This window comes from Lupinus angustifolius, chromosome LG01 (genome assembly GCF_001865875.1).
Source record: "Lupinus angustifolius cultivar Tanjil chromosome LG01, LupAngTanjil_v1.0, whole genome shotgun sequence".
Taxonomy (NCBI): domain Eukaryota; kingdom Viridiplantae; phylum Streptophyta; class Magnoliopsida; order Fabales; family Fabaceae; genus Lupinus; species Lupinus angustifolius.
Window position 1 is genome coordinate 34,553,000 of NC_032009.1, and position 12,328 is coordinate 34,565,327.

The 12,328-nt window shown below is 32.9% G+C and overlaps 2 protein-coding genes across 2 annotated transcripts; one reads left to right on the forward strand and one right to left on the reverse strand.

The window, feature by feature from the left end:
* LOC109362283 lies at positions 815-4,687 on the forward strand. Its single transcript, XM_019607973.1, has 6 exons — positions 815-1,006; positions 1,871-1,916; positions 2,884-2,977; positions 3,226-3,296; positions 4,163-4,266; positions 4,440-4,687. The coding sequence occupies exons 1-6, from the start codon at positions 935-937 to the stop codon at positions 4,476-4,478; spliced, it is 426 nt and encodes a 141-aa protein (XP_019463518.1). The 5' UTR covers positions 815-934; the 3' UTR covers positions 4,479-4,687.
* LOC109362311 (SWI/SNF complex component SNF12 homolog) lies at positions 6,339-9,567 on the reverse strand. Its single transcript, XM_019608024.1, has 3 exons — positions 9,465-9,567; positions 7,622-9,205; positions 6,339-6,766 (listed from the first exon to the last, which is right to left on the reverse strand). The coding sequence occupies exons 2-3, from the start codon at positions 9,172-9,174 to the stop codon at positions 6,685-6,687; spliced, it is 1,635 nt and encodes a 544-aa protein (XP_019463569.1). The 5' UTR covers positions 9,175-9,205; positions 9,465-9,567; the 3' UTR covers positions 6,339-6,684.

The window sequence follows — 12,328 nt, forward strand, 5'->3', positions numbered from 1 at the left end:
GACCACTCTCTTATGCATACACAATGCACCAAGCAGCCAACAAAAGAGAAACAATATGCACACTAAGTGCAGTAGCAGAAAAAATAGGAAAAATAAAAAGAAGATATGTTTGAGAGAATGAACTAAGTTTGTATTGAAAATGTATTGAGTATCAATTACAACAACCATACATCTTTGAAATCCTAAGTGTTATTTATACCTTCCAAATTTCAACTAACTCCAACTAACTTTCTATGCTAGGAAAGTATACAAACTAACAGACTGAAATAACCCAAACTTCTACTGGTAGAAGTTTCCTCATTTTCTGTTATTCCCAAACTTCTACTAAACATTTACTAGTGGAAGTCTCCTCATTTTCTGTTACTAATGTTGAAATTACAGTATTTCTAACAATGGCAACATTAGTATGTCATGGTTTCCATCAATTATGTCATTATTGTTTTCACATATTCATTTATATTTGGTTTGATTTAGCCAAAATGAAATAGCAAGAAAATGATGGGTATTTCATTGATCGAATGAATGAAGAGTTAAATAGAATATTATTGAATTTTTGAATAGTGAATTATAAATAAACTAATCAACTTAAAATACATATAAAAGACTTAATTTTACATAGCTCTTAAGTAATTAACTAATCTATTTTACACATGTTTTAGTCATGAAAATATATCTATAATAATTACCTGTTATACAAAACGTAAGTGAGTTTAAACTAATTAGTAACTCAATACTATAAAATATATTTTAACACCAGGTGGATGAATATTAATAACTCTCAATTGATCGAATCGAAAATTGCATATGATGGTCAACGAAAGAGTCCAAAATATTCCACGGTCCATTCCCCTTCATATATAAACAGCGAGCAGTGAAAGTTACGGTGTTGGCGCCATAAACACCGTCGTGCGATCGCGAAGGTTCCTTTTCTTCAATGGCTTCTCCATTCCTTGCTAATCTTCCAAATCGAGGTGTTCTCCCTTCCACCACCGTCTCTTCCACTCAAGTATAACTTTTTCACTAATTACTGCACTCTTACATTTTGCTTAGCGCTATCAAAAAAATAATGCTTCACTGCTTACTGTGTCTAATGATATATATGATGATTTCGATATGTTCAACTACAGTTGTAGAAGTAACGTTCCATCTTTAATTTTTGTGATGTAGATTGTTGTTGAATTTTAACCTAAGGTTGCTAATATTAAAAACAATTTGGGGGAATAACAGTAACCTCCTTGAGGTTTAGTTTAATTACACACCGAGCGCCTCCTATGTTGGGGAGATAAGTGAAATGATAACTGAATTTCAAGGGAGTTGAGTGTAGCTTTTGAAATTTGTCGAGTGTAATTAAGTCAATCGGGGAGGTCAATGTAATTTCCAGTATTTGTAAATTTGACGAATGTAATTAAGTCAATCGGGGAGGTCAATGTAATTTCCCGTATTTGTATAATTTCAATTTGTCTTTTAAGAATTTCATCTGTCAAGTGTTGAAATTGTGATTATCAGTTGTACTACAAAGAGAAATCCAGTCTCAGTTCGGATACATGTAGTATAACATTTTCATCTTTATTTACCATTTGCTCTTTCCGTGCTTCTTTGTTGATTGTTTGTCTGATAAACTTTCTTTAAGTCAAGAGCATATACAAACCTTCTGTATACGTGTTTAGCATTTATGTATTGTAGAAACCTTCTTCATGATAATATCTAGTATTTTTTAATGCCAAGCTGTCATTGCCATAATGCTTTTTGTTTTTCGTAGAAAGTGATCTCCTTCCAATTCTTGCGACCTTATGCCGTGAGCTTGATTTTATTATCTTTTATATTTTTGTTCATAGATGTTATGTTTGAATTTTACCTTCTGATTTTGCAGAGTGGGATGCGCGTTTATACATGCGTTTGTGATACATCACCTCCAGGTCTTCTCATTCATTATCTTAATTGCACCCCAAAAAGCATATTGTGTAACAGCCCTAATATTGTCATATCATATATTTTATGTTGTTATCTGGATAGAAAGTCTCTTCTCTACAAATTTCTGTTAAGCTATCATAATTAGTTATTAACGTGATATACTGTTTATCAACAATTTTCGCTCTCTTCACTACAGTTTGAACTTAGAATGTGTCTTTATCATTGATAAGGATTTAAGGAACATTATACTCAATGAGGTTCAGGTGTTTCTCTTTTGCACATTATTTTTTCGTAGGATTATGACTCCTGACCATCAACTGGAACTTTGTTGAGACAATAGTCCATCTGTCCATGTGAGCCTATAAATTCATCATGGTATCTATATTTAAAAGGGCAAGCTCGGGCTGTGCGTGGGTTCAGGGAAGGGTTGGAGTGTTGGACCCATTATGTGGGTCTAGTAGGCAGCCTTGCATTTACCAGAGGCTGACTCTACAACTCAAACCTGTGACCTCCAAGTCACATGGCTACATCTCCAACTGTTGCATCTATGCTCCCCTTCTGAGTCGTGTATTTTATTGTTGCTTAATTTGTCTTAAATTAGATAATTTAGTATTCTTACGTTGTAGTAAAATTCATGCTTAACTATATGTTTCCACCAACTTTGTCAAGCTTGCTCAGACCTTTATTATCTTAGTTTTCCTAAAGTAAAGGTTCATTTTGTAAATGGATCATGTTATTGAATTTTGTTGTTATGTACTTTGTGGGAACTTTGGGAACACATGGTAAGGGTCAAAAGCTCCTGCCACCCTCTTGAGTCTTGACAATGTCAAGTAATCAGGTCTCTGAGTCAGCTAGCTACTTATGAATCACGTTAAAGTGTTAAACTTATGTTAATTCTAACATTCATTTCTCTACTTGTTTTTTAAGTAGAGAATTGTTGTTCAATGAAGTCTGACTCTCTTGTTTATCCAGAGGGCCAACATATCAAGACAAACCAACAGAACATACTGATCAGATCGCTTACTCTGAAGAAACAAAAGGATGCATCCGAGAGTTCGAGAAAAAGGTATCATTCCCACCTTTTATAGATTACTAATATTTCAAGTGTATGGTAATATGGTATTATATGTATACAAAATTCGCAACAAATTTGCTGGCATGTTTTTGCTTTTGGTGAGAACTTTTGAAGTTTTCTCTTGCCACTTTTTAGCTCCTCTATGGATTAGTTCATAGCATTGTCTCCCATTCTTTGATGCCTATATTTTTATTTTGTCTTAGTGTTATTGAATTCTGTTTTATTGAACAACTAATCAGGCCTGCTGAGAAGGCTGTGGAAAGCAGAGCTCCAGCAAAGAGAACAAATAATCAAATAAACTCTCTACAAGGTGGGTGCATATGGTCTTTCTAATCCATTGGCATTGAGTAACCCTGAAATATAGTTTAAGAATTTTGTCTTATATTTCCTACACCCTTATATGCGTACCTCTTTTTGCTAATGACAAGAACATTTAATTTTTCTTGAGATTACTAGTTCATCTTTCTAATTCTCAAATGGATCTGTCATTATTCAGTCGATCTATTTCTTTCTTTCAAATCTATAACAAAGTTGTGTATGGTAATGTGTAACAAGTTGTGTTCGTAAAATGTATTTAGTTGTAGTTTATAATTTGCTTTTAAGTCCCTTGTCAATGAGGTTCTTTTGCATCCTAAATTGCACGACTTGGTTTTGAGAAATATTAAACCAAATCATGCTGGGTACTTGGGTATTAAGTTGTGTTCATTAATTCATTTTTATTAGTAGTTTAAAGAAAGTGGAAAGAGAACCAAGGTGTACTGCTATCATTGGTCTTGTTATCTGCTTGTAAGTTCAGATTTAAAATTTTCTTAGGCAAGACCTCAAAATCCTCAGCCTTGTTTTAAAAAAGTATGACAGATATCACATTTTTCCCTGTTGATTTGATACACAGTTTGTGTAAATTATTGGTTCATTGTTCCATATGCATTACACAACATAAAAAACGATTGTTTAGTAGAATGGAGAATAATGCAAATAAAGTAAGCTAAGTTGACCTCAACTCATGTGTTTGTGATAGATGAGGATTTGAGTTCAGGTCATATGTTCAAATAGTGGTAACAAGGCCTAATTTGCGTAGAGCCTTTCTAAAATGTCTTATTACGTGTCGTGCATTCTACTATATTTCAGTATGACTTATTTACTTTGTCTTATTATGTATGGCTTTTAAACATTCAGAGGGATCAAATAGTCAAACATCTCATAGGGATTTCCAGAACTTGACTGTAGAGAGGCTCCGCGCACTTTTGAAAGCTCAAGGTCTTCCAACCAAGGGAAGGAAGGCAAGTCTCATAATTTCTAATTTTTATTTCATTCCTAAAAGTTGAAGTGAACATTAACTGGTATAAGATGGTTATAATCCATGAGGGATTATTGTTAAAGTACTTGCATATGTATTTTTTATTTATATTATTTTGGTGTTTGTATTTTATTAACTAGTGAATAAAATCTGCAGGATGAGCTTATTGCACGCCTCAAAGAAGCAAATAGTTAAGCATGGCATGGAAGGAGGAATAGTTTGTTCATCAAGCATCCAATCTAAGAGTATAGTTAGTCTACTTTTCAATTAACTTAGATTCTGATACTCATAACTCAATGTATTGCTACTGTCTTATTTGAATATTTCAGGAGCATAAGCATTATGTTTTTTTGGCATGTGTGTATTATATGTAGTTTTGACCAAAAATTGCACAATTAGTTTCACCAATGTGGCTTTCAAGTTGCGTTCCTTTTCTGTTTTTTGTCAATTCACTGGTACATGATTACATGGGATGGGGGTGTGTATTGGAAATCACCTTTACTATAGCATCTCTTCTTTGTCTATCCCATCACTTCTTAACCTTGCATTGTAGAGGGTTTTGGGAACCTTTGTTATTAGTACATCCTACATTTTTTACCATTCTATTGATATTTGTTCAAAGTATACTATGTTTAAGGAGCCGGTTAAGATGACACATACCAGATTTGATGATTGAGAATTAAGCTGAACTATGAAAAGGGGATGGATGGTCACGATTTAATAGTTGAATAAGGGGATGGGTGTCCAAGTATAAAATGTTTGCATGCTGGTCCCTCTCGTGAGTGAACACAGTCATTTCATAGAGCTAGGCGCCTAGGCAGACCCTATGTTAAACAGTGTTCTGTTTAACAGACATCTTAAACACTAATAATGTTTCAGCATTCAAATTTTTATTATTAGGGTTAGGAGGGGAAGAAGTCACCAAGAGAATTACACTAAAACATTCATAGGTAGATAAGACCAAGTCCCAATATCTAGTTGGAGGAATCTTCATTACATGAATGTCCACTTTCAAAAGATGAGACATATTCACCATAAAATCCACCACTTAATTCGTCTTCATTACATGAATGTCCACTTTCAAAAGATGAGACATATTCACCATAAAATCCACCACTTAATTCGTCTATCTGTGAATGTGCACACATAGAACTTAATAACTTTCACCAATAATGCATAAGGATGGATATGATCACATCCCTTGTTAACCAAGCTAATAGCCACTTGGGAGTCACCTTTACTTCATATCAGTGTGAGCATTGAATAAACACTCAAAAGTTCTGCCCATAAGATATTAGAAATTCCCATATTTTTGCAAAAACAAAACATCCCTTTTCAAGAGTCATTTCTACAAGCTCCACCAAAACATGTCGTGTTATTAAACTTCTTAACATATCTATCCACATTACCTTAATACCCTGCCAAAATTTGTCTGTGTAAGAGTAGTTAGTGAAGAAGGAACAAACTCTTAAGTTGTTACAGTTTGCATTTTTTTTGCCAACCTACTTGCATACTTGCTGCAAGTTAAATAAATCACGCATGAAAACCACATTTCTCACTTTCCAGATCGTCCAACTTATGAGGCTGAAAATTATACCAAGTAAACAATCAGATTTTCCAAAGTTCCCGCTTACCAAGACTTTCAATTCCAAATTGAAAAATTATGCATGGCTGTTTAGAGTAATGTACATGTCCCACAGAGGTCTCACACACCTACAGTCACAAAACACCTAATTTTTTTACTAATTCATCAAGAGCAGGAGTGAATTCTTTACTAATTCATCAAGAGCAGGAGTGAATTGGTTTCAGATCATCAAACTATCAAAAAGGGCCACCATCAATGCAACTTGAGCAACAAAATGGTTCTCTGGCAGAAAATAAGTTTGATTATGTTACAAGTATATCTAGTTGGAGTGTGAGCCACGACATGGTCATAAATCCTGAAAACATGATCTTCACTTGCGATGGTAAGATTGCGATTATCTACCATCTTCTACTAGGTGAGAGCATCACACACTGAGTCGCCCTTTTATGTGTACATATAGTCTAATGTCTTCTTCAACGGTAGTGACAGCATTTACTTGCCAGGAAAAAAGTACAAAGTAGAGTTCTAGTTCAAACTCATTGCATCACACTATATGACCATAACTGACGTAATTAAGTGTTGGTTCGTTCTTCTTGGCTCATTTTACAATGGAGCATAGGCAATAAGAGAAGAATCAATAGGTGCAAATATGATTGAAGGAACCCCAATAGTGAGCCAGGGCAATCAAAATTCATGAGTCAATATACTCTATTAGTACACTACACTAAAAAGGAAGAAAAAAGGAATAGAGAATTTAGCAATGTTGGAACAAGACCTTCGAATGCTGTCAGAAAATAATCCCCCAAAAAATGTATTTTACAATTTCCTGTTAGGTGCTTCAGGAGCATCACTTCGACCAGTTTTCCGGTTCAGGTAGCGAATGACAGCATCCTCAACCCTGAAAATATTAATAAAGAATACAAATCAATTACAGACAGCTTTTGATTAAATCTCTCTTATAATATATATGTTGGCCCTACATAACATCAAATTAACAACTGATACAGCATAGTTCATCCTAGTCATGCCTTCATTTTAAATCTTCATTGTCACTGAGTTTTTATATTAGAAAAAGGATTGGCCATATACCCAGCTTAAACATCTGTCACTGAGTTATTATGGAACACAAATGACAAGAGCCCTTCACTTTAATCTCCATATATATAATACTATACCTAGATTACCCCCCCCCCCTCGAATTCAGATCCTCTAATACTAGACAGTCCAGTAATGAATGAAGATAGCGACACATGGCGTAAATAAACTTTTAACAGCCCAAATTTTAAATTATTTCTGAATACAATAATTATCTTTTACCAAACCTATCTTTTTTCCTCATATTATTCCAGTACGGGAGAGGATCTGAACTCTCCCCGACTGCCTTGTATCCCAAATCAGACAAACACTTCGCAGTCTCTGAAAACTGAATAATGTATACATCATTTTTTAGAGTACAAACAGGACCCGGTAGAAGCCATAAAATGGTAATACAGTTTCCTATTTAAGAAGCATGGAATAGACGTGGACACAGCATGGCAGGCAAGATGTAAAATATTGAAGTACTAAGACAAGCAAAAAGTAAAATATTGAAGTACTATTTGAAGTGCCACGTCGTGTCTAAAAGTATTGTATTCATAGTCGAGACTCTAATCATACATAAAAATTAAGGTCAAAGCCAACCAAGATGAATATTTTATTCATGCATGACTCACAGCACAACACAAAAAAATAGGTTAAGGATAATAATGCTTACCATGGTTGATTGTAGAATTCAGATTGTTGTTCCTTTTCGGCAATATGACTGACATCTCCAGCAACAAGCTTTAGATCTCTGCTCTGAGATGCGATCAAAGCATTAATGAACTCTGCTGGAGACTGACTAAAGCCAAGAAAGAAAGCTCGTCTCCTACGATGCTCGTGGATCTTTTTTATGGAAGTGCGAATCAATTCGTCAAAAGCATCAATCTCTTTGTGACTCTCGATGTTTGCCAAGAATGCAGACATATCCTTCTGAACTGAAAGAGGCACATCAACCTGCACATCGTAACATGAAGTTCCAGCTGGACAATGTCCAGATAGCTTGATTTTATGCTCCAGGTGTAAAGGCTGTGGTTGGGATAAATGCTGCGATATCTTCTGAGCAGCCATGGAGAATTTCATTTTCTCTTCTCCAAACACCCTTTGGAGAGAAGCATCACACATGAAGAATGAAGGGTCATTTGGGCTCTGTAGCTTCCTAGACTTCACATAGTGCCAAAGAGCAGCTATTATTCTTGCCCGAGTGTCGAAGTCAAACCCTAAAACTTTAGACAGTTGTGACGAAACCATAAACTTCTCAGGTGTATGATTCATCGTCATTCTGATCACTGCAGTGAATTCCTTGTCTCCTTTCCTCTTCACCTCAAAACCATCCTGTTCTGCTGGTGAACGAGCACTATCCCATACAATTGCGTGATTATCAGGATAGAATCCCTGATCCAAGTATATCACAATTTTCTTGAAAAAATCTGAAAACCTCGGGTGTGAAGGACTTGATCTCTGCAAACCCCCAACTGCCACAGGATCCTTACCATCTTCCAATATCCTTCCAGTTATCTTGAGAGACCAAGAAGGCTCCATTCCAACTTTCTTCTCAGAATCCAAATTTGTCTGATTTGAAAACGTATTATACACATAAATCCTCAGAGTTTTCCGAGCACATGGAGGGTTTCTAACAGCCTCCTGTATGTCAATTTTTTTCCTCGCCAAAGTAGCATCCACCTGGGCCTCGAGTTCAAGCAACTGACTATAAAGAGCAGACTCCGGCAAAATCGCAGCCACCTTCTCTGGTATTTGCTTCTCCGGTAAACTCCTCTTTTTCCGTGGGGGAGCTGGGGTCAATTCCATAGTCTTAAATGGCAAAGCCTGGTTAGCATTAGACGACCCAGAGAGCCGCGAAGGCGGCTTTTGAGCCGAGCGCTTCACAGAAGCAGTGACCGGAGCAGCAGCAGGCACATTAGTATTATTGGCATTACCATGGTTAACTGACTGAGTTGGAGATTGAGGGTGCTGAGATTGGACTTGGGTATGAGAGGGCGCAAATTGTGATGATTGTGCAAGTAAATGGGTTTGGGGCTGTGAAAGCTGAAAGTGACCATGGAAGTGTGGAGCACCTTGTGTTTGAGACTGTGACTGAGAGAGAAGATGGGTTGGTGGGTGGTTTATGACGGAGGTGGTGTGCACTGCCGTTGTTGTTGCTCCGGAATTGCCGAAAAACGACGGTGGTGGTGCCGCTGCAGCAGCACTCTTTGCTAGATTATTGTTCATCGTTCCCAACCTTTGCCTCTATAACCTAAACCTAGATTTCTCAATTAAGAACAAAAATCTAAACTTTAAGTTGAATACACAAAATTGATCAAGTGGGTACCTTGGAAAACCTACCAGAGTTCTGGAAAACAATAATTATTGGATCTAAGGCTATTAAGGTGGATTAGGTTTAGAGATTGAAAACCCTAATTACAAAACGACAATGGTTGATACGAAACGAAACCCAGTTTGTTTTTGCAGGAGAGGGAGAATTAAATAATAAGAGAGGAAGCGGAAGAAAACATTCTTACTCATGAATCTACACAATGAAAGGTGATTCTATTTCTTCTTTGCGGCTTGATTTGCGATGTGTCTTTCACTCCTTTTTTTCATCTTTCATGTAATATTTGCCCCTTCCTCTTTTTTAATTTCTTACTCATTTATTTCACATACATCGAGTTTTTTTTTACTATTATCCACCATTAAGCATATAAAAAACTTAATATAATATTTATATTGATAATATAAAATTTATAAGTATATTATTTATTAATACTAGCGTGTTGACATGCACTGTCGTGTCTGTCAACTCGTTTTCCTATCGTTTGTAATATATAGTTTGTATATTATACATTCAAATATAATTTTTTGCGCTAAATTTACGGTTGAATTTATTCAATTGGTCTAATATTCAATTTTTTAAATACACTTTTAAAATAAGAAGATAACAAGGATAAAATAAGAAAATAATATTATATGGTTTTTTTGGTAGAAATAAAAAGGTATTGATGGCAAAATAAGAAAACACAAATTATACCATGATGGATAGTTATTTTGTGTTTTCCTTTTATTAATAGTATAGATATTACATTTATTTCAAAGCTAATAATAATAAAATATAAATTATGGATGATATAATAATAGTGTACAAAATTCTTATATTATTAATGTATATGTTTTTTCTCAAAATATTTTTTTATATAAACATGTTTCAATCTTGTTCAATGTTGAGACATGTGACTATATGAGATTTGACTCCTAGTCCTACTCAATTTTTTTTCTATTCCACCTCATATGATTGATTCACTCATTTAGTCAAAAACAACCAAACAATAATGTTGGATGGCTTTTCCTTTTCTTTCTTGATAAAACTAGTCCATCTCTTGTGAAAATAATGTATAATTATGCATTCAAGCCAACACTCATTCAAACTATATTTCTTTTATTTGTTTATAGATAATGTCAACATCAATTATGATATAAATTTTAACTCTAACTTGATAATTCAAAATATGAACTCTTTATCTTAATGTTCCACAAAATAAGAAAATTGAATATTGTGCAATAAAATATCAATAAAATAATAGACGTTAGCATAGATGAAAATATTATTTTAGATAAATGGACACAATTAGCTAAAATTTTAAAGATGACTAACAAAATACATCCAATATTTACTTAGTTAGTTATTTGTTAATTAAATAAATAACAAGTTGAATAATTAAATAATAGATAAATTAAAATTAAAATTTTCAATCATTTTATTTTAACATTTTATTAATAGTTGAACATGCAATATTTATTTATTTTTATTGTCATTTTCATTATTTTTTGTTAATATATTATATAAGTTTATAATATTTTTCACCCGTTTGTATCGTACATCATTAAAAAGGATATAATATTTTGTACATTTATCTACCAATCAAGTGGGTAAATAATTTATATACCATCACAAAATTCAATATGGAAATAGTATATATTTCACAAAAAAACATTAGGGTTTTTTAGTTGATATAACTAATATAGTTATTTAAAAAATTGAATAATAAAATTGGTGAATGAATTATTGAAAGTTATTTCCATTTTATAAACGTTGTTTTCAAGTATTTTAATTAGTTTTCACATGCTACAAGCTCATTTTTTAAAAGCTACATCCCCTTCAATTTTCGTTTATTAATCAGCTTTATTAAGAATTAAAAAACTACAATTTACCTAAATGCTTACAAGGTTGATTTACACTGCTTAAGGGAAATTAAATATGTACCACTTGAACCAACGCCTGTTGGTAATTCACGAGCTATATGGTAAAGGAACAACCAAATATTTAACATTATAAACTATTTATACATAATTAATATCAAACACATGGATTAAAATATAAAACACTTTAGTTTTATTTTCTATAAATTAATTTAAGTGAGTTTCGTCTTTATAACCTAAGGTTAGTACTCACGAATTTATGATGGCTTTTAGAAATACTTGTAGGTTAATACAAACGAGATCCACATGCTATATTTCAAATTCATAAACATGTGAATTATGAGTCACTTTATTATCAACTTGATCATCTTAGTTGATAAAAATATTTTAGTCTAAAAAATGAATTTATTAAAAATCAATTTAAAAACCAATAATTTAAAATGTGTTGCAATTGGCTATATTTTGTTGTGATGATAATTACTAAACCCTGGCATATATTAATAAACATATATATATATATATTATATCTATATCTATGTCAGTATATTGTCATTAATACATTAAGGGAAAACTCAAAACACTTTTTCCTTTCTTGCAATTGTTTTAACTCCTATTTATTCCTTAGGAAAATCAAATTAACAAAATGGTAATAATTGTATTAACATAATCTCTCAGATATTTTTTGTTTATTATTATATCTCTAATAATGTAAAATTATATTTGAAATTATAACTTAAGTAATGTTAGCCTAAATGAGTTTTGTTTATGAAAATATTAAATTTATTGATGAAAAAATATGGAATTGAACTTAGAATGCTAGTCGTAACAATAATTATTGGAATTGATTTACAAGGTAAGAAATTGAATAGGACATCATAAAATATCTACCATGAATGTACGAAAAAGAAATATCTACCCTCAAAAGATAAACAAATAAGAAAAGTATGTAGATTTTGGTAATAAAGTAGGTAGTTGATGAATTTATTGTAATTACAATAATAATAATAATTATTTTACAAATAAAAATAAGTAAAAAAATGCGTAGTTTGTACTTTGTACTTAAATAAATAGAGGTGTCATAATATATCGAGAAAAAAGACTCACACAATAAAAAATATTTATAGAAGTTAGAGGAAAATTACTTGTACCAAAGATATGAAAGCACCCATGATATTATTAATTATAATTTTTA

What these genes read in the sequence shown, in the direction of transcription:
- LOC109362283 (XM_019607973.1), top strand. Translation starts at nt 935, where the DNA reads ATGGCTTCTCCATTCCTTGCTAATCTTCCAAATCGAGGTGTTCTCCCT. An exon ending in TTGTGATACATCACCTCCAG is followed by an intron (nt 1,917 to 2,883) that starts GTCTTCTCATTC and finishes TTGTTTATCCAG; the next exon opens with AGGGCCAACATATCAAGACA. An exon ending in TCAAATAAACTCTCTACAAG is followed by an intron (nt 3,297 to 4,162) that starts GTGGGTGCATAT and finishes TTAAACATTCAG; the next exon opens with AGGGATCAAATAGTCAAACA.
- LOC109362311 (XM_019608024.1), bottom strand. Translation starts at nt 9,174, where the DNA reads ATGAACAATAATCTAGCAAAGAGTGCTGCTGCAGCGGCACCACCACCG. An exon ending in GAATTCTACAATCAACCATG is followed by an intron (nt 6,767 to 7,621) that starts GTAAGCATTATT and finishes TAATATTTTCAG; the next exon opens with GGTTGAGGATGCTGTCATTC.